Source organism: Chionomys nivalis, chromosome 3 (genome assembly GCF_950005125.1).
Source record: "Chionomys nivalis chromosome 3, mChiNiv1.1, whole genome shotgun sequence".
NCBI classification, from domain to species: domain Eukaryota; kingdom Metazoa; phylum Chordata; class Mammalia; order Rodentia; family Cricetidae; genus Chionomys; species Chionomys nivalis.
The window spans coordinates 57197361-57223269 of NC_080088.1; the positions used below are offsets into that span (position 1 = coordinate 57197361).

The window sequence follows — 25909 nt, forward strand, 5'->3', positions numbered from 1 at the left end:
TCCTGGAAACTTTAAATGTCACTTGAGGAAAAACTCATTGTTCATTGTGAAAAACTTAAACATTAATCATATAGACATACACACACACACATATATATATATTCAATGAAAGGAATGATAGATATATTCAATGAAAAGTATGATAGATATGAAGAAAAGCAAAGATGTTTTCTAAACTCATATTTCTTTCTGTCCCCTATCATGGCTCTTGACATGAGACAGAAACTCCAGAAACTCTGGGTTTTTCTCTTACCAACAGGCTTGGAATTGGAGAGGGACTGAGCCAGAGTCCAACTTCAAAACCAGCTCTATAAATTTAGAAATATGGTTCAGTATATTTTACTTGCACAACTTATTCAGTTTTCTTGATAGTTCCTATTGGGCAGGTATTTTTCCATCTGTCAGTATCCAAACATCCAGGATCCCTTGAATTTTTCAAAGATGAGTGTTTTCCTGTGGAGATAAGAACAGAACCCTGCCCCCATTCTATATGTTTTTCTTACCACCTGTAGGAATATCATCATTGTGGATGAGTTGTCATTTCTCCTTTCCAAGAGGTTTCTCCTCTTCAAATCGAACCTTTATTAATTTTGATGGTATCCACAATTTTTCTTCTCCTGTGGAAACAAGAGCAAAACCCCTTCCCCAACGTAGCACATCTCCTGGCTTCCATTGAGAGGTCAGCACATCTTGGTTGATTTAGTTCAGCAGACTTTTCCATTATCCAATGTCTTTCTGCTGCTGTCGTTCCTTTCTCATTAGCGTTAAGAAAATTCAAGGTCAATAAAGCATTATGTAATCTATTTCTGGGGGTATTTTCGGTCCCTTTCTGTTTGTTCAGCATATCCTTTATAGTACGATTTGATCTTTCTATAACTGCCTGACCTGTGGGATTATGTGGTATACCTGTAATGTGTTTTATATTATAATAAGCAAAAAAGCGTTTCATTTTCTTAGATACATATGCTGGACCATTGTCTGTCTTTATTTGTGCAGGTATTCCCATGATGGCCATAACTTCCAATAGATGTGTGATTACTGAATCAGCCTTTTCTGAGCTCAGGGCAGTAGCCCATTGAAAACCTGAATACGTGTCTATGGTGTGGTGTACATATTTTAATTTACCAAATTCCATAAAGTGGAACACATCCATCTGCCAGATTTCATTTCTCTTAGTACCCTTTGGGTTACTCCCTGCAGGCAACGGTGTTTGATTATAGAAGGAACAAGTAGGACATCTCTTTATAATGTCCTTAGCTTGTTGCCATGTAATGGAGAATTCTTTCTTTAGGCCTTTACTATTGACATGATGCTTCTTATGAAATTCTGAGGCCTGTAACACGCTTCCAATCAATAATTGATCAATCTCATCGTTGCCTTGTGCTAGAGGACCAGGCAGACCTGTATGGGACCGGATGTGTGTTATGTACATCGGACAAAGCCTATTCCTGATTATGTCTTGTACCTGGATAAACAATGAAGTCAACTCTGTGTCATCTGGTATAAATTCAGCAGTTTCAATATGCAAGATAACTCTTTCTGCATATTGTGAATCTGTAACTATATTAAGAGGTTCTTTAAAATCCCTTAGCACCATAAGAATGGCATATAATTCTGCCTTCTGGACAGAATTATAAGGGCTTTGTTCCACCTTACTCAATTCATCTGACTTATAACCTGCTTTCCCTGATTTATTTGCATCAGTATAGAATGTACGGGCTCCAGTTATTGGAGCATCACGTACAATTCTAGGAAGAATCCAAGAAGTTCTCTTTATTAGGTTAAGTCTACCACTTTTGGGATAGTTGCTATTAATTTCTCCCAAAAAATTAGCACAAGCTCTTTGCCATGGTTCATTGTCTTCCCATAACTTTTTTATTTCTTCAGTAGTAAAAGGCACTATAATTTCTGCTGGGTCTATACCTGCTAGTTGACGAAGTCTCAGTTTACCCTTTATAATTAATTCAGAGACTTTTTCCACATAAGTTTTTAATTTTTTACTTGGTTTATTAGGTATAAATATCCACTCTAAAATAATATCTTCCCTCTGCATTAGAATCCCTGTAGGAGAAATTCTGGAAGGCAATATGACTAGGATGCAGCTAAGATTTGGGTTCACCCTATCCACATGTGCCTCCTGTAATTTTTCCTCAATCATTGTCAGTTCCTTTTCTGCTTCAGCTGTCAGTTTTCTTGGACTATTCAAATCTTTATCACCATCTAAGGTTTTGTTTAAATGAACTATTAGATCAGGTGTTATCCCAACAGCTGGTCGTAGACTGGAAATGTCTCCTAACAATCTTTGGAAATCATTAAGAGTCTTTAACCGGTCTCGCCTAATTTGTGCCTTTTGTGTTTTAATTTTCTCTAACCCTATTCTGTAACCTAGGTAATTAATAGAATTTCCTCTTTGAATCTTTTCAGGGGCAATTTGTAATCCCCACCTAGGCAAGACTTTCTTTACTTCTTCAAACATCCTTTCTAAAGTATCTTTATTTGAATCAGATAACAAGATGTCATCCATGTAATGGTAAATTATGGACTTGGGGAATTGTTTACGAATTATTTCCAATGGCTTACTTACAAAATATTGGCACAATGTAGGACTATTGAGCATACCCTGTGGGAGGACAGTCCATTGATATCTCCTATTAGGCTGAGAATTATTATAAGTAGGCACTGTGAAGGCAAATTTTTCTCTATCCTTTTCTTGTAACGGTATGGTGAAAAAACAATCTTTCAAATCAATAACTATAAGAGGCCATCCTTTTGGTAATAGAGAAGGCAAAGGAATTCCAGATTGTAGTGGGCCCATAGGTTGAATTACCTTGTTGACAGCTCTTAAATCTGTCACCATTCTCCATTTACCGGATTTCTTTTTTACAACAAACACAGGAGAATTCCAAGGGCTGGTTGATTCTTCAATATGGTGAGCATCTAGTTGCTCTTGCACCAGCTGTTCCAATGCCTGTAATTTATCTTCAGCTAGAGGCCACTGTTTGATCCATATTGGCTTCTCAGTTAGCCATTTTAAAGGTAGGGCTGTTGGTACCTCTAAAGGTTTGGTATTTGCTGTATGTTCTTGTACAGCCTGAATGGCTGGTGACCTTTTCCCATAATATCTCATCATGTCCTTCCCAGAATTATGAGTTCCTGGAACTACAGTAATGTTAATCTGGGTATTCCATTGCTGTAGCAGGTCGCGGCCCCATAAATTTATTGCGATATTGGCAATATATGGCCTTAGTCTTCCTATTTGCCCTTCAGGCCCTATGCATTCAACCCATCTTATGCTTTGTTTTACACGAGATAGGGTTCCAATTCCCAGGAACTGAACATCTACCTCTTGAAGAGGCCAATTCGGATGCCAAGATTCTGGAGTAATGATACTTACATCCGCACCTGTGTCCAATAAGCCTTCAATAAAAGTGCCATTTATACAGACTCTTAGCTTTGGTCTTTGATCATTAATAGAAGTCTGCCAAAATATACGTTTACTCTGTCCTACTGGGTTTTTTGACTCATCCTCCATGCGTAATTCATCATTTAGACCAGTAATATTTTTTACAGCAGAAATTGGAGCTTTTAATTTTCTTGGTGAGGCACGTTCTCTACTGTGACTGGGAATGACTGGGCCACTGTTGGCTTGGGGGCCTGCGAGAGGCCCCTCAAGGAGTTTCCCGACTGTATCGGGTTGCCTTGTCTGTCTGTTGTTGACCTGCATTCGTTGGACCAGTGTCGGCCTTTACCACATCTCCTACATATACCTGAAGGCCGAGGTCTCCTATTTTTGTCATTCCCAGAAGGGATATTATTCCTAGAAATCCTTTGCCTGCAATCCCTTTTCAGATGTCCTAATTTACCACAATTAAAACACCTGGCAGTTTGATGTCTCCTCATTGCTTTGGAAATCGCTTCTCCTACCCAAGATTCATCATTATAGCTAAACGTCTCAACATTCATTGTATGCTGAATCCATTCATCCATAGGTGCTGATCTAAACTTTAAAGGCCCAATTATCTTTTTGCATTCTATGTTTGCATTCTCAAAAGCTAGAGATTCAAGAAGTAGTCGTCTAGCTTCTGGGTCTGTTACCCCTATGTCCAGAGCCTTAATTAATCTTTGCAAAAAGTCAATAAAGGGTTCTCTCTGTCCCTGCCTAATTCTGGTATATGATTCAACCCTTTTTGCTGGATCTTGTAGCCTATTCCAAGCATTTAAAGCTGCTTGGTGACATAAACACAGTACTTCATCATCATAAAGAGCTTGGACCTGTGGGTCAGCATATTCTCCTACACCAAGAATTTGATCTTGGGAAACCTCCACACCTTTTGCTCTTCCTTGCTGTTCCATATGTTTGGATTCTTCTCTGAAATAGATTCCAAACATCAAGGAAGGTCCATTATCTAAAACTGCAGACACTAACTGATGGAAATCGTGGGGGGTAGCTCTAGCATTAGAAGCCCAAGTCCTTATCATTTCCTTAACATATGCAGAGTGCAAGCCAAAGGTAACTATAGCTTGCTTAATTTCTTTTAGATCATTCATTGCTATTGGCATCCATCTAGCTTCTCTGACTCCCTTTGAGCCTTTAGAAGTTGACGCTTTGTCAGAATGAATTACAGGGTATGTCGCTAAAACCCTGGGTAAGCCAGATCTAATAGCTGGTGGTGGCATTGTATCCTGTCCTTGTGCCTTCTTACTCTGTTCACCAGCTCCAATAATTTCTTCAATCATTTCAAGTCTTTTTATCATTGTCTCTCTTAAATCCTGAATCTCCTGAGCTACATGTGTTTCTAGTGATTTCACTGAGGTATCAATTTTTTGGTCCCCATTCTGCACCTGTGATTTCAAAGCTTTTGAATCCTGAATCTCCTGACCTGTATTAGTTTCTGGTAAAGATTGCATGGTTCTTAGGAGTGCCATAATTTTCCTAAATAATAGAATATTCAAAAGAATACTGAAACCTAGTAACCAGTAAATTAAGTTATCTCCATAGTCGTATAAACCTTGCATGAAAAAACCCATTGTTTTGGTAGTCAAAATAGTAAAATTCATGTTGGAAACGAAAACTGCCATATTACCTATTATCCAGCAGGTGGCGCTGTTCCCAAGTCGCGACGAAAACGGGGTCCTGTTTCAGTGTCCGCCTAGTATTTGTTAAAAACTGGGAAATGCAAGTTGCTCAACAAAGTAAATGTAATTAAATCAATTCCGTACACGGAACCATAAACCCAGAATCCAGGGGTAGAGAAGAGTAACCCGGAAGCTGTGTATGCCTCCACGTGACAGAGTCGTCCCAAGGGGTTGCAGCTTTCCGCAACCGGTAACCGCGTGCTCTGGTTCGCTCCACTTAAGAGCTGTGCTTGCAAGGGAGATTTGAAAACGATTCAGAAAAGAGCAAACCACGTGGGCAGAGACTACGCGGTCCTGTGGAATTTAAATCCACGTAGCGAGGCAAACGATAGGCTGCGTGGGGACTTGAAGTCAATCTGAAGTGTCTAAAGGGAAAATATAAAGAACTGCAGCAAGAAAAGCCACTGCGTGATGATTTATGTTAAACTGCTGGCTCCACGCACAAGGCACAGGCCGCAAGGCACAGGCCGCGGCCGAACTGGCGGCCAGCAGCCGAGCGGGGGAAGGAGGGGTCCTAAAACCAAACGTTGGGCGCCAGATGAAGGCGCAAGTCATAAACAATCCCACACCAGTTTGGAATTGTGATTAATAGGGTGGTATTTATTTAAAGGGGAATAAACTTACAGATCACGGTCCCAGACAACAGCCCTCTGCGCACACAATTGGGAAGAAGTCTAGTCGCCGGAACCGGAGCAGGAAGTAAAGAGAGAGAGGAGGGAAGTGGCCGCTTTTTTTAAAGGGAAAGATACCACGCCCCAATGGGCTGGTATCTTGGCGGCTATTGGCTGGAGGAGCGGAAGGACCTCCCGCAACAGGCCTGCTTTTCTATTCTTTTTTTTTTTAAACACTAAAATTTTTATTATATTTATTTATTTTTGAGACAGGGTTTCTCTGTAGCTTTGGAGCCTGTCCTGGAACTTATTCTTGTAGACCAGGCTGGCCTCGAACTCACAGAGATCCGCCTGCCTCTGCCTCCTGAGATGCCCCATAGCTCTTCATGTAGTGGTGGGACCATATGGAATTTCCCCTGTCTATTTTTGGCTTGTCAGTTGACGTCATTGTGGAGGTACTTTGTTCAGGCAACTGTATTGTTGACAGTTCACGGGTACAGCTTCCCTGACAGATGGACAAGACATCATTTTAGAGCAGACATCATATTCCTTTGGTGTTCACAGATCCAGTCCTCCGCCTTTCTGAGTTTTTTCCCAAATTATATCAGTTGGACTTGGGAAATCCACAGTCATTTACTCTCTTCATTTTGACCTATTTTGGATCTCTGTAATGATCATCTATTGTAGAAATAAAACTAATTATTTTAGAATAGTTAGCAAATACATTAGTTTAACAATATGGCAGTAGAAGGGTTCTCCTCTCAGCTCCATGATCTCTCTAGCCACGGGTCTGTTTAAGCATCTTACTACATGAAGATAGAATTCACTATAAGAGAACCATTCATCAATATTTAGTATTTATCAGCTCATGGGCTGTTTTATTTTTCTTGTTACTCGCTGTTTCTTTTTTCACTATCCCAATTATTTTTGAGGTCAAGCTCTAAGAATTGCTTATTTGTAATTTAAACACTGTTAGTTTTAGCATCTGGTCTTCAGTGTAACACTACTCAAAGTGTGTATACCATGGGGAATAAACACAGAGTTCAGAACGTGAAAGCTTTCGGAGTTATTGACATTGTTACGTTTAATAAGATTTCCCTGATGGATTGGAGAAATTGAACATAGCCTATTTCTTCATCCAGTGTTTAAGAGGAACTGTTTTATGTGATGTCTTGGGAAATGAGAAGGGTTCTTAACCCAAGCTTTCATGCCTCTTTAAGGGGTGTATTTTGCTAGGCTGGCAAGGATAGCACAATGTTTTTCCCTACTATTGTGTGTATACTTTTGGGAAGATGGCAGTTGTACTGAATAAGAAAGGGAGTCAACTAGCTAAGATCCTTGGTATTTGTGGCTTCATCTTTGACATTGTCATTTTGCTAACTTTAATATAAGTCACAGTTTAATTATAACATTTCTATTTAATACTGGGATTTTTTTACACACTCTTCAAAGATAAAATCTTTTTTGTTTTGCTGTCTTAAATATTTCTGTGTTAGGTCTGTGGAAAAACTTTTATCTATAAGCATGGTCTAAAATTACATCAAAGTCTCCATCAGTCCCAAAAGCAATTCCAGTGTGAACTGTGTGTCAAGTCATTTGTTACCAAACGGAGTCTCCAGGAACATATGAGTATTCACACAGGTAATTGTAAACATTATTGACATAATTATACTTAATATTTTTAATTTAGTATTATGTTGATTGGTTATACTATAATTATATCAGAACATTATATTCCCAGCACTTGGGACCATGAGGCAGGAGGATGATGAGTTCAATGGGCTTCATAAAAGTTCTAGGCTAGTCTGGTCTACATAGCTGGGCCTTGTCTCAAATTTCTCTTCAGCCTCAAGTAGAAGTAATTATATTAAGATGCTCATGAATAAGTTAATGTGTGTAATCTTTTAGTTAGTAGTAAAATTTTAAAGTTTTCTTGAATTCAATTTCTGAATTGTTTTATTTTTATAGAAATACTCTTTTTTAAAAATTTACTTAATTATTTTGTATGTGTTCATGAATGTGTATGTATGTGTGGCAGTTGGGTGCTATGGCATGTGTGTGGAGGTCAGAGGACAACTTGCTCCATCATATGGGTTCCAGGAAGGGAAGTGAAGTTGAAAGGGAGGGTTAGCAACACGTGCTTTAGACACTGAACCTCGTATACTTACGTTCAGATGTTCTGTAAAGCAATCGTGTAGGTGGCCGATGCTGCTGAACTTAGATTTAACCCAATAAGTATTACATTGCACATTCTTACACTGTGGCCTGTACTAGTATCCTACTGTCCTGGAACCTGAGCTGGAACTGTAGATCAGGCAGGCCTAGAACTCAGAGATCCTCCTGCCTCAGCCTCTCAAGTCCTTGAATTAAAGGTGTGCACCACTATGCCTCCCATAACTTCTAGAGTCATGGCAGTGACTCTATTCCTGGTCTTAATTTTGTTTCTGTCAACCTGTTCATAACAGTAACAGTCTGTGTCAGGGAGAGCCGAGCTGCCACAACTAACTATAGGATTCCATTCTGCGTGGTATGGGAAGGACAGGAGGCTGGGCAGTGATGAAGGGAGCAGTAATAGCTTGGTAGGTAGACTAACACCTCCTTTGAATGACTTCCTGTTACCACTCTGCCCACCGCTTCTCCATCGAGAGCTCCTGTCCTCTTTTCTCCTTTCTCTCTTATGAGTGTTTTAAATACTGTGACTCAGCTCTCCCCTGAAAAGTATTTGTATCAGTGACAGAATACTATCACAGTATGTTGAGTATCTTGATAGTGCTGTAGTTTTGAAAGGAAATAGAAAATTCAATTTTTTCCAGGTTTTTGTAAAATGACAGTTTCTGGGTTCTCTAGTCTTGGTAAAATTTTAACTTCTGAAATGTAACAAATTATGTTGAAAAAGGGGCTTCTTACTAGATTTATAACATGGCTTTTCATTTTCTCACAGGAGAATCCAAATACTTTTGCTCAGTTTGTGGAAAGTCTTTTCACAGGGGCTCTGGACTTAGCAAGCACCTTAAAAAACACCAACCAAAGCCTGAAGTTCGAGGCTATCATTGTACTCAGTAAGTGGTTAATATGTGAAGTTGATTTCACCTATCTCACCTGGGTTTTTTGAATTTTTTTTTATAAGAAAATATTCAAAGATAACATTAACTGTAATGTCAGTTTACTGAGTGATCAGTCTACCTAGCTCTTACTGTTGGTTTGTTTTAAGAGTTCTTTAAAAAGTAATTGAAAGAGACTTTGCAAGGTGTCCTCCCTAGGGGTGGAGACAGTAGGGGAAAGTCTACCACCAGCCAGGCTCCTCTGTAGGGTTCCTTGAAACACTGACTTTCTCTTTCCTTACAATTCTTCTTCTCTGACTGGGCAATGATGGCGCACGCCTTTAATCCCAGCACTCGGGAGGCAGAGGCAGGAGGATCTCTGTGAGTTCGAGGCCAGCCTGGTCTACAAGAGCTAGTTCCAGGACAGGAACCAAAAGCTACGGAGAAACCCTGTCTCGAAAATCAAAAAAAAAAAAAAAAAAAAAAAAAAAAAAAAATTCTTCTTCTCTGTTCACTTTCCAAAATTATCTTCTTCAAAACTGAAGTCAAATTCATAAAATCGAAAGTAGTCAGTCACCTTATGTCACATTGAGTAGGCTCCAGCTGCACCTGTCGGCTGCCCTGGCCTTTCCGGTTCATCTGGGGTCACCAAACGCTGGCATATTCTCAGATGACTGGCAAGAAACGCTACTATGTTTTCAGTTCACAGTGAGAGTAAATCTACAACGTTTGACCCACCTAAAAAAAAAAAAAAGATTTAAATTCACCTTAAAAAGAGCCAGGCGGTGGTGGTGCACACCTTTAATCCCAGCACTTGGAGGCAGAGACAGGCGGATCTCTGGGAGTTCGAGTCCAGCCTGGTCTACAAGAGCTAGTTCCAGGACAGGCTCCAAAGCTACAGAGAAACCCTGTCTCGAAAAATCAAAAAAAAAAAAAAAAAAAAAAAAGAGGGAGTTTATAATACGTTCATAGTTTTGTACAAATAGTCTTATCTGTGTGTATGCCGAAGGCCAGAAGAGGGCACCAGACCTTATTGTAGATGGTTGTGAGCCACCATGTGGTTGCTGGGATTTGAACTCAGGACCTTTGGAAGAGCAGGCAATGCTCTTAACCACTGAGCCATCTCTCCAGCCCCAGGGTTACTAATTCTAGAATTCAGCATTGAGACTGACAGTTGCCAGCCATCTTAGTGCTCCCTCACAGGTTGTGCAGATTCAAGTCAGCCAGTGATAGCACAAGGCCTGTGCACATCATATCTCAGCATGTTTTCAGTCTTAAACGTCTGTGCATTGTGTTTCCCAGAAAGAGATAAAGAATTTTCAAAGTTCTTATTCCCCAAAGCATCTCATTCTCATGCTTTTGGTATTTTTGTTTCTACAAAATGTATTCCTTGCCTCTAAGAAACACAGGCTAATGTATTTGGTTTTAAATGCTCTCAACAAACAACTTTACTCCAACTATACAGTTTTGGGAGGGTTGGAGTATAAATAAAAGGCATCGAGTTAGCCAGTAATCATAGTTCTAGACTAGGCCTAGTGATGTATGCCCTTGGTCTCAACACTCAGGAGGCAGACTTAGATAAAACTCTGTGAGTTCAAGGCTAGCCTGCAGTCTACCATAGTGAGTTTTCGGACAACCGAACTACATAGCAAGACCCTGTCTCCAAAAACATGAACAAAACAAAACATAGTTCTTTAGATCCTTGTAGTACTAGGAATGCAGGCTATTGTGTTCAAGGCTGCTGCTAAGCTCTACGGAGCTAGGGTAAATTTAAAATCCCATAAAACTTTAGTTATGCAGTAATTGCTTTTTGTAAAGATTTATTTTTATTGTATGTGTATGAGTGTTTACCTTCGTGTTTATATATACACCATGACTGCTCGGTTTGTGAAGAGGCCAGAAGATGTTGAATCTCATGAAACTGGAGTTAACAGATGATTGTGAGCCACTGTGTGGGTTTTGAGGATCAAATCTCTGAGTCCTCTGCAAGAGCAAGTGGTTTTAACTGCTGAGCCATCTCTCCAGCCATAGTAATTGTTGTTCTTGATTAACCATTTGCTGGCCATTATAGGTTTTGTTTTTGTTTTTTGTTTGTTTTTTGAGATAGGCTCTTTCTATTTAGTCCTGGCTTTCCTGAGTCACTGTGTTTTTGGGGACAGGGTTTACTGGGTGAAGCTCTGGCTTACTTGGAACTCCTTTGGTAACCCCTTGACTTGCCTGGAACTCAAAGAGATCTGCTTGCCTCCAGGATGCTGGAATTAAAGGCATATATTACCACACACGGATGCAATGTATACTTTTGATAAGTTCCTAAACTCCCCAATAAAGTTAGCCATTTGATTAAAGACATTAATGTTCGCCGTTTCCTACCCTGCTGAATTTGCCAGTTTTACTACAGTTAGTCTTATTTTAGAGTAGAAATAAGAGAGTTGGCCACGGTGGCACATGTCTGTATCCTGGTACTTGAACTGAGGCAGGAAAATTGCATGTTTGAGACATACTTGGTCTACAGAGTGAAACGCTGTTTCAAAACAAATGACCAAAATAATAGTAATAATAACACCAGAAAATATACGATGGACTTTCTGTTTTGTTTTGTGTTTTTTTTTTTAATATTTTCTTTATTATTTATTATGTGTACAGTGTTTTGCCTACATGTACACCTGCAGGCCAGAAGAGGGCATCATATCTCCACCATGTGGTTGCTGGAAATTGAACTCAGGAAGAGCAGTCAGTGATCTTAACCTTTGAGCCATCTCTGCAGCCCGAGACACAGTCTTAATAGCCTTGGCTGTCCTGAAACTTGCTATATAGACCAGGCTGGCCTTGAACTCACAGAGGTCTGCCTGCCTTTGTCCCTGAAATACTGGGACTAAAGGCATGTGCCCACTAGCACCTGGCCTTAGGTACAGTGTTTTTATCAATACTTTTTTGTTGTTATCTGTGAATGAAAACCCAACCGAACTGGTTTGAATGAAAAGTCAAACCTGGAGGTCTGAGTGGTTGGTTAAGTTGGATTCAGATTGATTAGTATCTGGTTTCTCTCAGGCTCCATATGGACAAAGTCTGGCAGTGGTTTCAGCTTCTCATCCTCTCAACTTCCAAATTGTCAAGATTCTTTTCTGGTAGTTCCTGTAAAAGTCCCGAGTTTCACTCTGATTGGATCAAGTTAAGTCATTTAGCATCCCTAAGCTGATTGCTGCTACCAAGGGAATGCTGTTACTGTTACTGATTAGGCCTGAATCATTGCTTTGTTCCTAGTGTCAATGATAAAGCCTACCTTCCTAACATGGACAAAAGAGGAAGGGGATGAAGGGGATTCAAAGAGAGGGATAAGGAGAGGTGGACAATAAATTCACTTTGGTAACTTGGGAGCCTTGCATGATTCCTTCTCAAGCATTTTGAGTATTCTAAAAAGAATTTAAATCTTGCATCCTTGATGCAAGATTGAAAAAATAGATCTCTCTCTCTCTCTCTGATGTTTTAAATTTGGAATAATTTTGTGAAGCTTCAAAAACAATATAGTGAATTCTTGGAGACTTGTTTTAAAGATAATCCAATTGGTTAACTAAACTTTATTACAGATGTGAAAAAAGTTTCTTTGAAGCTAGAGATCTGCGCCAACATATGAACAAACATCTTGGTGTGAAGCCATTTCAGTGCCAATTTTGTGACAAGTGCTACAGCTGGAAGAAAGATTGGTATTCTCACGTCAAGTCTCATTCTGTCACTGAACCTTATAGGTGAGTCAGTCTGAGAAGTATCTAAACTCATTGAGAAATATACACACTTCAGTTGATTCTTATGGCCTTATTACTTTAGAGAAAACTAATTTGGGCCTTTTCTATTTTAGGTGTAATATATGTGGCAAAGAATTTTATGAGAAAGCTTTATTCAGAAGACACGTAAAGAAAGCCACCCATGGGAAGAAAGGAAGAGCAAAGCAAAACCTGGAACGGGTGTGTGATCAGTGTGGAAGAAAATTCACTCAGCTGAGAGAGTATAGGAGACACATGAACAACCATGAAGGTAATGCATATTTATCCTGCTAGAAGAGGGCCAATGAGCATTCTTTTTTTAGGGGCCATGCTGATCTTCTCTGTATCTTTCCAATTTTAATATATGTGCTGCCAAAGCAAGCACATGGAGCATCATCATTTGTCAGTGTTTTACCAGCCACCTTCTCTCTTTGTAGATTAAGCCCATATCTTGAAAGATTGAAGTGATGCTGAGTTTGAAACTTACTTGGAGACTCTTATCCTAGGATTGTAAGATTGCAGTTGAAGGATAAATGAAATCACGGCAAACTTAGCTGTTCATAAGTAACTTCTATTGTGCGAGAATGCTTTTAGAGAAATTATAGTGCAAAATCTTGGTTAGTCCATTGAAAATTATTCGATGCTAACTAAAAGATTATAGTAATAAAAGTGAAATGGTTGTGGACATACTTGAAAAACATTTGCAAAATTACTTTCATATATATTAGAATTTGGAACCTTATCCCATATACCCTCTTTTCTCTTACTTTTTTGATAGGAGTTAAGCCCTTTGAGTGCTTAACATGTGGAGTAGCTTGGGCTGATGCCAGATCACTAAAACGTCATGTCCGAACACATACTGGTGAACGGCCCTATGTGTGTCCTGTGTGTAGCGAAGCCTACATAGATGCTCGAACACTTCGTAAACATATGACTAAATTCCACAGAGACTATGTGCCTTGCAAAATTATGCTAGAAAAAGACACTCTGCAGTTTCATAACCAAGGAACTCAAGTGGAACATGCTGTCAGCATCTTAACTGCAGACATGCAAGAGCAAGAAAGCACTGGGCCTCAAGAACTTGAGACTGTGGTGGTGACAGGAGAAACTATGGAAGTTCTTGAAGCAGTTGCAGCTACTGAAGAGTGTCCATCAGTATCTACCCTTTCTGACCAAAGTATTATGCAAGTGGTTAACTATGTGTTGGCACAACAGCAAGGACAGAAGCTGTCTGAAGTTGCAGAAGCCATTCAGACTGTTGAAGTAGAAGTGGCACATATGCCGGAAGCAGAGTGAGTACTGCACCACAGGAGACGACTCCCCTTGAGCTCACAGAGCGTGTGTTTACAGTTATGTCACTACCCATGTAGACTTCATATGTGAAACTGGGTGTTGGTGACATTACTAAACTTCTTGTCTGGCCAGTGAGTTCTGTAGGAAAGTCCACTTTCTGTAAAGAAACTGAAAACAGATCTGTTGGATGGGATGTAGTTGATCATGGTATGCCTTCTATGAATGAATGTTTAGAAATATACAAAATTTAAAGATGTGCAGTTTCATATTTTGACATTATTTTATTACATATTTTGAATGTAAGAGGCTGCACGGTTAGCTTTTCTTCTGTTTTATTCTCAAAATACAGAGGTTCTGTAACTAGTTGTTTGTGGATTTAAAAAATTCTAATATAAAGCATATCCATAAGATGCATAAGTATATTATTTTAAAAATGCTTTAGATCTATGATTCTTGACTTACTATTTATTTTAATTGCTTCTAAGTCAGAGAATCTAGTCTGTCTTGAAGCACTTGAGTTCTGTGTTGTAATCAAGTTTGCATAATTTATTTATCTGTATGGGGACTCACAAATGCAAAGCTAATTTTACAATACCATTAAAATGCATGAGATGTCTATTAAAGCCTTACTATACTATCTCTTCAAGGCAAGTAATTGGCCATGAGAAAAGAGTACTGTTATTAAACACTGTTGATGGGAAGTTTCTGCTTGATAACATTGGACTATAAATGGAAAAAAATCAAAATGATTATTTTGCTGAAGAACGAACAAGTTATCGAAGAAGTTATGTTTGGTATGTTTTAGCTTTTGTATCATGTTTGTTTAAATTTGTTGAAAAACTTCATCTATAGTGACTATGGATGCTATATAATTGTTAGATAATTTCAAAATGTTTAAAATTCTCAATTCAGCCCTCATTATACTGTGTTACACAAAAAAAAGTTGATTATGGTACTATCAAATAGCTGGACATATTTTGAAAAGTTACCTTAAAACTAAATTATATTCATTCATGTGTTTGATTTTTTTTTTTTTAATTTCTCACCTTTCTGAGTTGTCAGATTCAGATTTTGAAAATAACTATGGGGAGATGGCCACATTTCTCTCTAGAAAACTATTGTTCAAGCTATAATTGTTAAAATTAAGCTTTTAGATATTAGAAGCTTTCTTAACATATAAAATTAAGATATAAACAGATCATATGTAAATCATTCCTAAAGCACAAGAAATGAATGTGCCTTGATGTACATATATAATATTAAGATGCTTAATCCAGTTTACTTTAAAAAATGGCTTTAAGGTTAAGGAGTAAATGTTATAGCCCTGCATGCATTTTCTTGCATATGTAATGTGTGCATTTGCAAATTTGTTGTTGTTTTAATAGCTATGTGGCTTTCAGTCTTAAAAGTGAATCTGTATACAGCCTACAACTTCATATAGGCTATTCACTGGTCATTTACATCAGTTACTGAAAAAGTATTTCAATGCAATTAAAATTTGAAATTGTCATTTATGTTCTGTTTTCACCATTGTTGTTAGATTTAGTTAAATGTATAAGATCATTAATGTATATCAGAAATATATAAATAAAAGATGTTCAATCTTATTAAAAGCAAAGCTTTAGAGTTGACCTTGACATCATTTCAATCTATATCAGATAATATATTTAACATGTTGTAAAGGGTGAGGAAATTATTTTTGTAGGTGTGGTCTATACACATGCTTAGGTATTTGTGCAAGTGTGGAAGCCAGGGGCCAACCTTATCTGGTGCCTTCCTTTATTGTTCTCTACTTCAGTTTTTGTTTTTTACCTACACTTTTAAATTTGTGTGTGTTTGCATGTATCTGTATGTATGTGAGCACACACATGCCAGGGCATACATGTGGAGAGAGATCTGAGGACAACTTGTAGGAATGGGTTCTCTTCCTCTCAGCATGTGGGTCCCAAAGATTGAACTCAAGTCATTAGTCTTTGTGGTACATGTCTTTACTAAAGAGTCATCTTGTTTGCCCTCCACCTTATTTTCTTGAAAATATGTCACTAAACCTGGAGCTTGCTGTTTTTTTTTTTGCTTTTTTTTTTTTTTTTTTTGCTTTTTCGAGACAGGGTTTCTCTGTGGTTTTGGAGCCTGTCCTGGAACTAGCTCTTGTAGACCAGGCTGGTCTCGAACTCACAGAGATCCACCTGCCTCTGCCTCCCAAGTGCTGGGATTAAAGGCATGCGCCACCACCGCCTGGCGAGCTTGCTGTTTTTAACTAGACTGCTTGACCTGGAATCTGCATATATGTTCATGCCTCACCCCTCTCTAGCACTCTGATAACAACAGATGAGCATACCCAGATGTTATGTGTGCTCTGGGAACCCAAACCCAGGTCCTTCTGCTTACACAGTAAGCATTTTATACAGTAAGCATTTTATACCCCCAAGCCATCTTTGAGTTACTCTGACTTTGAGGCTAGCCTAGTGTACAGAGCAAGTAAGTTCCAGGACAGCCAGGGCTACACGGAGAAACCCTGTCTCAAAAACAATGAAGGGTGGGGGTTGTGTGTTATAATTAGGTTAGGTGCTGATGCTTAGCCATCAGTTAAGCGCTCATACTCTCTTGTGAAGGACCTGAGTACCAGCTGTCTATGTCAGGCAGCTCTTGACCTGTAACTACAGTTCCCAAGAAATCTGAGCACTCTGGTCTCCTGGGGCTTGGGAACATGAATGCCCATGCACAAACCCATATAGACACATACACATAAATAAAAATAATAAAAGCTGGGCGGTGGTGGAGTACACCTTTAATCCCAGCACTTTGGAGGCACAGGCAGGGGCAGGTGGATCTCTGTGAGTTCAAGGCCAACCTGTTCTACAAGAGCTAGTTCCAGGATAGGCTCCAAAAGCTACAGAGAAACCCTGTCTCGAAAAAATAAAGAAAAATAATAAAAAATGATCTTAAAAATTGCACAGAAAAATTAAGGAGCTTCCAAAACTTCAGCAGTGTTTGTTTTGTTATCTTTGTGAATTTGCTTATTTTTAATGTGTGCGTATGTGCCTTCGGGAGCCAGAAGATGTTGTAGGTGGCTATCTGTCCATCTGTCCAAAATGGGTTCTGGGAAACACACTGCCAAAGTGCTCTTTTGGTTTTTTAAGACAGGGTTTCTCTGTAGCCTTGGAGTCTGTCCTGGAACTAGCTCTTGTAGCTCAGGCTGGCCTTGAACTCAGGAGAGATCTGCCTGCCTCTGCCTCCCAAGTGCTGAGATTAAAGGCATGCACCACCACTGCCCGGCCCTCCCAAAGTGCTCTTAAGCACTAAAACCATCACTGTTTTTTGTGGGGTTTTTTTTGTTTTGTTTTTTTGTTCATGTTTTTGGTTTTTGTTGTTGTTGATACAGGTGTCCCAAGGTAGTATCCACTGACAGACCAGGCAAACTGGTGTTGAACCTGTATGTAATGATACATTATGGAAGAATGTATTCTACCTGTAGTGATTCTGTTTAGAAGCATGCATTGTTTTATTGTCAGATGAATTGTCTCCTGACCAAATCTGAGTATTTGAAGAGATACCTTTAGTTTTTCTTTTTGAGACTGGGTCTCCTGTAGCCCAGAGTGGTCTCGATCTCGAACTCAACATGTAGTTAAGCATAAGCTTGAATTTCTGATGGTCTTATCTCCACATCACTAGTATTGGGATTACAGACATGGACCACAATGTACCCAGTTTATGTGGCGCTGGGGATCAAAGCCAGTTCCTCATACATCCTAAGCAGTTCTATCAACTGAGCCCCACACACCAGCCTTTTTGTTACTGCTGCTGCTATTACAGTGATTTGGATCACTGATATTAGTGAAGTAATGCTGTAGGATAATGCTTTTGTACACTGTAAAGATTTGTCACTCGTACTGGTTTAATAAAACGCTGATTGGGGCCGGGCGGTGGTGGCGCACGCCTTTAATCCCAGCACTCGGGAGGCAGAGACAGGCGGATCTCTGTGAGTTCGAGACCAGCCTGGTCTACAAGAGCTAGTTCCAGGACAGGCTCCAAAACCACAGAGAAACCCTGTCTCAAAAAACCAAAAAAAATAAATAAATAAAACGCTGATTGGCCCTTAACCAGGCAGGAAGTATAGGCGAGGCCACCAGATTAAGAATTCTGGAAAGGCCAGAAGCAGTTGCCACCCAGATGCAGAGGAAGCAAGATAAGAATGCTGCACTGCTAACAGGTACCAAGCCATATGGCTAATACAGACAAGAATGATGGGTTAAATTGTAAGAGCTTCTAAGAGTTAATAATAAGCCTGAGCTAATAGGCCAATCAGTTTATAATTAATATAAGCCTCTGTGTGTTTCTTTGGACAGAAACTTCCATCTCCAAAGTAATGCTTCTATTGTTAGTAGAAATAAATCCTCTAATGTATTTGTGCACCCATGTGTGTTTGTAGCCCAGGCTGGTCTTGCACTCACATTTTTGCTTCAGCCTCCTGAGTGTTGGGATAACAAGTACGAAGGAGTCACTTTAACATGTATTCTCTGTCTACTTATTTCAAAGGGCAGTGGCTGCAGAATTTCTCCAGGTTACTTCTGAATGTGAAGCCACTTTTCTCTCTAGAGTTTACTGTTTGGTTTTATTTAATATAATGTATATGAGGATTTTACCTGTATATATCTATGTACCCCTTTTTTAGGTAATATATCTATGTACCCCTTTTTTACCTGATGCCCATGAAGGCCAGAGAGGGTGTTGAATCTTCTGGAACTGCAGTTAAAGATAATTGTGAGCTGCCATGTGGGTGCTGGGAATTGAAGTTGGATCCCCTATAAGAACAGCTAGTGTTCCTAACCATAGAGCCGTCTCTACCATCACACTTGTTGTAAACTCTATACATGTGTCCTGTTCATAATCCTATCAAACTTTGGAATTTTTTTTTCTTTTCTTTTTCTTTTTGGTTTTTTGAGACAGGGTTTCTCTGTAGCTTTGGAGCCTGTCCTGGAACTAGCTCTTGTAGACCAGGCTGGCCTCGAACTCACAGAGATCCGCCTGCTTCTGCCTCGAGTGCTGGGATTAAAGGTGTGCGCTACCACTGCCCAGCACCTTGGAATTTCTTAACAGGTCTTCTATCGTGCATATAAAGTTAGCCCTCAACTATGCTGAAAAATAGATTTATTAGCAAATCTATTGAAATGTGTGAAGGTACTTAAAATATTTTCAACGTACCATTATTTTTGTTGCTTTGTCTATTTTCTCAAGTTTTGGAGTTTGTTGCTACTTTTGCTGGACTTTCCCCAAGGGATGTGAGCTCTTCTCCATTAGGATCTGCTCTATTTTGATTATTTTCCTGTTATCAAGCATTCATGCTGAATCTTGATCAGGAACGCAACACTTAAGTTGTAGCCTTAATGCTGGAGAAATGATTCAGCTGTGAAGACCACTGCCTGCTGCAAAGGACCAGGGTTCAGTCCCATGCAAGCACCAGGCACCTTGCAACCATCTGTAACATCAGTTCCAGAGGACCTAGTGTCTTCTTGAGGCTTCTCTATCAGGTGCACAGACATATACGGATGCAAAACACCCATACATGAAAAGAAAATAAAAAGTTGTAGCCTTTGGAAGATGATTAGGTCATTAAGGCTGTAGGGTAAAAGGCCAGTCAAACTGACCCTGACTCTGAAACCAGAGCCAGTGAAAGAAATACACTTTAGTCCTGAAACTAGAACCAAAGAAACGCACCTTGACCCTGAAGCCAGAGCCAAAGAAACACACTTCTGGTCCTGGAAGCAGAACCAATGAAAACACACCGATCCTGAACAAACCAGTCTCTGAGCTTGTCCAAGATCAGGGGCTTGAAATCTGGCCAATTCCCAACCCAAATAATCTGGAAAAACGCCACCCCAAGCACTCCTATATAAGCCCTGTGCTGTTCAGTTGGCAGAGGCATTCACTCTTTTGGATTCCTCCCTCCCAAATAAATCTCTTGAATGAGTTTTGGCTGAAGAATTTCCTTAGGGGAATGGAGCAGAGCAGCAAAAGATGGATCTTCTGGGAAACTCTTAGCAGAGTGAAGCAGCACTCAGCTGTAACAGCTCTCTCTGGGAGAGGAGTGGGATTGCCACATCCTGTGGGGGACTATCCCCTGCAGGAACCCAGTTTCAGGGATAGCCTGACTCCCAACAGTCAGGATACCTTTCTCCTCATAGCTATAAGTATCCAGAATACCTTCCATTCTCAGCTGTAGATAGATATACCCTCATCTCCCGACAGGATGCCTTTCTGCTCTCAGCTGTAGGTGCTCAGGGTATCTCCCCTTCACAGCTACAGGTATAGCCTGAAACTTGCCCTCCAGAGCTGTGACACCTGCAAAGGCTCCACCTCCAAGAAGTAAATTAGTGATGTAACAGGGCTAGGGTTTGTTTGTTTGCTCTTCTGCCTCCTGATCTGGGAGAGAATGTTCTATATTCTTATTACACTATCTATAAATTACCATTCTGGTATTTTGTTTTAGTAGCACAGGGTCATACCTTCGAGAGCCTGTTACCCCAATGTCAAAGATTGGTCCTTCCTGATCAGTCTGCTTATCTGCTGGGTTGCTCAAGGAACTATTTTATAATAACTCCACAGTATATGACCTAGTGAGCAACTGCAATTTGAATTCTTTAGCAGTGTGAGGACAGGTTCACTATCATTTAATGTTGGTGAATGTTTTTCGCTGGTTTACACTTTGAGTGAAGAAGTGCTGTTGTTCACTGTCTTCTATGACCCAAATCATCTTTTCACAATTTGTTAAAAGACTGATAATCTCAGCCAGGCATAGTGACACACACCTTTAGTCCCCTCACTGAGAGGTAGAGGCAGGCAGATCTCTATGAGTTCGAGGCCAGCTTGGTCTACATAGTGAGTTCCAGGACAACCAGGGCTTGCTGATTCCAAGTACTGTTTTTCTGTTGTTATTGTTGTTTTTCAAGACAGGGTTTCCCTGTGTGTAGCCCTGGATGTCCTGGAACTTACTCTGGAGACCAGAGTGACCATGAACTCACTGAGATCCACCTGCCTCTACCTACCTCTCAAGTGCTGGGATTATACCCAGCTTGTTTCTTCAAAGTTTTTAATTTTGTGTGTGTGTGTCTACCGCAGGTATAGTGGTGCTCACACAAGGATAGGCTTTTACTCAAATTGTTATTCAGCTTTGTTCTTTTTCCATCTCTGATCATCAACATACTCATAGTTTTATGGTAATTTTGACATCTGATAGAGTAGGTTCTGCTTTCTTTTGGGGGGGGGGCGGTGTTCTTGAGACACTAGCAGCTCTCCCTGGTTGGCCTGGAACTCACTAATAGACCCTGTTGGCCTTGAACTCAGAGATTCCCCCCACCATCTCTGCCTCCCAAGTGTTGGTATTAATGTCCTACACCACCATGCTTGTCTATAAATACAATTGCAGAATTTTTTCATTTTTCGAGACAGGGTTTCTCTGTAGCTTTGGATCCTATCCTGGAACTAACTTTTGTAGACCAGGTTGGCCTTGAACTCACGTCGATTCACCTGCCTCTGCCTCCCGAGTGCTGGGATTAAAGGTGTGCACCACCACGACCTGGCTTGTTGATTTTTTAAAAAGATTTATTATGTATATTGTTCTCCCTGCATATATGCCTGAATGCCAGAAGAGGGCACCAGATCTCATTACAGACAGTTGTCAGCCATGCAGTTGCTGGGAATTGAACTCAGGTCCTCTGGAAGAACAGTCAGTGCTTTCAACCTCTGAGCCATCTATCCAGCCCATAAACTGAATTTTTTTTGAATTTCATTATTTATGTGTATGAATGTTTTGCTTGAATGTATGTTGTATATCAAGCATGCCTGGTAAGAGCACATCAGATCCTCTTGGAGTTATAGACAGTTTTAAGCCTCCATGTGTTCTGAGAATCAAACCCAGGCCAATGGAAGAGCAGCCAGTGCTCTTAACCACTGAGGTAACTCTCCAGTCCCATTTTCTTTTTTTGATGCAATGCAGGATTTATGTCTCCCTAGCTGGCCTTGAACTCACAAATATCTGCCTACCTCTCCCTCCTGAATACTAGAATTAAAGGTGTATTTAATCCCCCAGGCTTGGGGAAATGGAATTTCTTATTTCCTAAATCTGTTAACATATCCCCATTTATCTGGACTACCTTTAATTCCTCTCAGTAGTTAATTTTATAAATAATGTAAGTTTAATGGATACTGTAAATAAAATGTCCTCAGGAGACAGAGGAAGGTGAATTTCTTGTGAGTTCAAGGTCAGCCTGAATTCCAGGACAGCTAGAGCAGTTACACAGGGAAACCCTGGGACACAGATCTCTGAAAAACAGAAAACCAAGGTTTTCTTATGTAACATTTTCTTATGTAACATTGTTACATAAGGAAAGGTACACAGACTGGGCACACTTAATCCTACTATTTAGGAGGCAGAGGCAGGGGAATCTCTGGAAGTTGGAGGCCAACCTAGTCTACCCAGCAAGTTTTAAGACAGTCAGGACTACATAAAGACACTGTCTCAAAAAACAAAAGAAATTCATACAATTTTGGTGATGTTTTGCTTTTGCTCTAACATCAGATCAAAGGATGGAGCTAGCCACTAGTTAATGACAGAGGTCTGTATAAACAGACAGAAGTGATATGGCTAGGTGAGAGAGGAAGAAAAGCAAGAGGAGACAAGAGCTCGGCCCATATTTCAGCTGAGGAGTTAGCAAGGTAAGAGTCGGCTGTGGCTTGCTCCTTTGTCTCTCTGATCTTTTAGCATTTATCCCATATCTGGCTCCAGTTTTTATTATTAAGTTTTTCTTTATTTTGACCAATTAGAGCCGATTGTGGTGGCACACGCTGGTAGGATTTGCTGAAGGAGGTAGAGGCAGGAGAATCACGAGTTCGAGGCCAGCCTGGTCTATAAAAGAAAAAAAAAGGCCAATTAGAACTCATGCTACACAGAAGAACACTGGCTATTCAGTTAGTAGAGTGCTTGCCTAGTATGCATACAATTCCCAGGCAGTCTCTACCATTGGATAAAAGCAATGCACTGTGATCACAACACTGAGCAGGTAGGGGCAGGAAGCTCAGGAGTTCAATGTCACTGTTAGGATGGCTAGACCACCGTGTGACAGTGAGCTGTTATTTTTTAAATGCAATGTAAAAGCTAACTCAGTTCATGAAATAACCAGGCTAGCTTAAAGGATAAACAATTATATTTTTATTTATTAGAAGGGGAAACTCACGCCACAGGAACGTAAAGTCCAGGCTCTGCTCAGTTGCAGCAGAACCACAGAGAGATCACCTGGTCCGTGCACACGGTTTTCTCTCAGCCACGCCTCATCCGCTTAAGGATGATTGGTTAACAAAGCTTCCCCCATCAATGCAGAGTTCGGGTTTTTTGTGTGTGGTAATTAGGTGGATGGCTATTGTGATTGTGCCTCAAGGCCATTGCTCACAGTTCTCAATCTGTTCAGGTAAACCTTAGCTCAGATTCACTTTATAAAGACCTCTATTCTCTCATTTCTCCCGTTACCCGATAATGTAGAACAACATACAACGGAATTATACAGGAAAAGAAACTATAACAACAGTACTATTTCTAATTAATGATAGATTCTCCGAAGGATGGAGAGCTACATTCCATCAGAGATCTTACACACAGAGCTTGGGCCACATTCCCAACATCTGTTTTTATTGCGATGAGCAGCTCTTCCCTACAGCCATCCTTTCTTAATTTTGACAGTGACCATAACCACCTCCTGACCAAAATGGACCCTTGTGACCCAGTGTGGTCTAATATCTGTCTAGTCAGGGATAATGCTGAGCTGTCAATACTCCCGCTTCCACCTCCCAAGTTCTGGGATTCCGGGTACGCATTACTAACAGTGCCTGGGTCTTGCTGCACTGCAGATCAAACCCAGAGCTTTGTGCATACTAGGCAAACACTTTCCCAACTGAGCTGTCTCTAGTCTCTGCCCAAAGATGATACATTTTCTCTTATTATCTAATTCAGTTGTCCGTTTCCCTAACCCAAGGATAGTTCTCTTCCTACATTTGACACCTCTGCTACACCAGAAGTTTCTTAGCTTGAGTCCTTTAAGTAAATGTTTTGCATGAATGTATCTGTTGTATCTCATGCATGCCTGGAGCTGGCACAGGCCAGAAGAGCACATCAGATCCCCTTGGGAGTTATAGACAGTTTTGAGGATCCATATGGGTGCTGGGAATCAGACCCAGTTCCCATGAATGAGCAAACCAGTGCTCTTAATCACTGACCTATTTCTCCAGGCCCATTTTCTTTGAGAAGGAAAATCAAGCCTTTGGCAGAATTCAACATTCATTCTTGACAAAAGCATTAATTTAAAATCAATTGCGATTTCAGCATGACAAAGTGTTTTAGTAATTTAAAACATTCCTGAAAGACATAAAAGCCAATTTTCCTTAATACCCCTATTACTGCATAATATACTCAAAATAAGTCTGTGTAAACTTTGAAAAATGAAAACCCTAGAAAAATGGGGTGAGTTTATCTTTAAACTCAGTATTATTTAATTAATATCAAAAGGCAACAAAAAAGAACTCAGCAAGGGCACAACTAGTGTACTTTACTAGAGAAATCTATCACAGGATACCACCATTTTACAAGTTAACACTGTAGAGCTGGGGACTGTTTGGGTTCAATCCTTAGCCCAATCAAAACCTAACAGCAACAGAACAAACTGACACTTGCTAATAAGACATGGATCAGTGGTGTTACCCACAGCACACTAAGTGAATTTAAGAAGGAAATACGCACTCCCCTAATTGGGGAAGAGATTTATTGTAAATAACTGTTCAACACTTTTCCACAAGGTCATAGAAGATAATTCTCAACCTGCATCTTGAGAGGCTGAGGCAAACTTCAATTTAGTCACAATAAATGTGAAAATAAAAAAGATGAACATTTTTATATGTTCCATTTAAGAATCTAGGAACAGGGGTTGGAGAGATGGCTCAGAGGTTAAGAGCATTGCCTGCTCTTCCAAAGGTCCTGAGTTCAATTCCCAGCAACCACATGGTGGCTCACAATCATTTGTAATGGGGTCTGGTGCCTTCTTCTGGCCTGCAGGGATACACACAGACAGAATATTGTATACATAATAAATAAATATTAAAAAAAAAAAAGAATCTAGGAACAGCCAGGCGGTGGTGGCGCATGCCTTTAATCCCAGCACTCGGGAGGCAGAGGCAGGCGGATCTCTGTGAGTTCGAGACCAGCCTGGTCTACAAGAGCTAGTTTGAGGACAGGCTCCAAAACCACAGAGAAACCCTGTCTCGAAAAACAAAACAAAACAAAACAAACAAAAAAAAAAGAACAAAAAACAAAACAAAAATAATGGCAGCACTTGGGAGGCAGAGGCAGGTAGATCTCTGAGTTTGAGGCCAGCCTGGTCTAGAGAGTGAACTCCAGGAAAGCCAGGGCTACACAGGATAAAAACCCCAAGGATCTAGGGACTGGTAAGAGCAGGAAAGGGTGCTTGCTGCCAAGCCATATTGACTTGTAACCCACAGAGTGGAAGGAGAGAACAGACTCCTGCAAGCTGTCCTCTGACCTTCGACATGTGTACATTGGCACAGGTGCATGGGCACCTTGAATGATATTTTGATTGTTCTGAAAAATAAAGCTTTCTTGGAGTCAGAGGACAGAACCAGCCACTAGTTGCCCAAAATTAACCACAGAGTTTTGGAGAACTGTAGACAGATGGGAGACAGAACTCATCGGAAGGCAGAGCTGAGGATCTTGGCCCTTTAAGGAGGAAGGAACAGAAGTAGTAACTCACTGGTGGCTGCTCTCCTGCTTCTCTTATCTTTCAGGGTCTTACTCCAATATCTGACAACCCGATTTTTTATTGATAAAGAATAATGAGTTAAGGCTTTAGGCACCCACAATAAATACATGTGAAAAGAATAAATGGGATAAGGAAAATGTGGTACATTTACACAATGGAGTACTACACAGCAGAAAAAATGACATCTTTAATTTTGCAGGAAAATGGATGGAGCTAGAAAACATTATTTTGAGTGAGGTAACCCAGACACAGAA

General features: G+C 40.2%; 1 protein-coding gene and 1 pseudogene across 2 annotated transcripts in view; one reads left to right on the forward strand and one right to left on the reverse strand.

Moving 5' to 3' along the window:
- Nucleotides 1–15427, forward strand: part of Zbtb11 (zinc finger and BTB domain containing 11) — a 37738-nt gene extending 22311 nt beyond the window's left edge. Inside the window, exons 7-12 of one of the 2 annotated variants that reach the window (XM_057763680.1) lie at nucleotides 7244–7388; nucleotides 8689–8806; nucleotides 12373–12531; nucleotides 12642–12817; nucleotides 13325–13838; nucleotides 14487–15427. In XM_057763680.1, coding sequence (XP_057619663.1) covers nucleotides 7244–7388; nucleotides 8689–8806; nucleotides 12373–12531; nucleotides 12642–12817; nucleotides 13325–13838; nucleotides 14487–14568 — 1194 coding nt within the window. In that variant the 3' untranslated portion in view covers nucleotides 14569–15427. Of the gene's footprint in view, nucleotides 1–7243; nucleotides 7389–8688; nucleotides 8807–12372; nucleotides 12532–12641; nucleotides 12818–13324 lie in introns of both variants that reach the window. The other variant, XM_057763681.1, reaches the window with a different exon arrangement.
- Nucleotides 12856–12931, reverse strand: LOC130872359 (U6 spliceosomal RNA; annotated as a pseudogene).
- Nucleotides 15428–25909: the final 10482 nt, after the last annotated feature.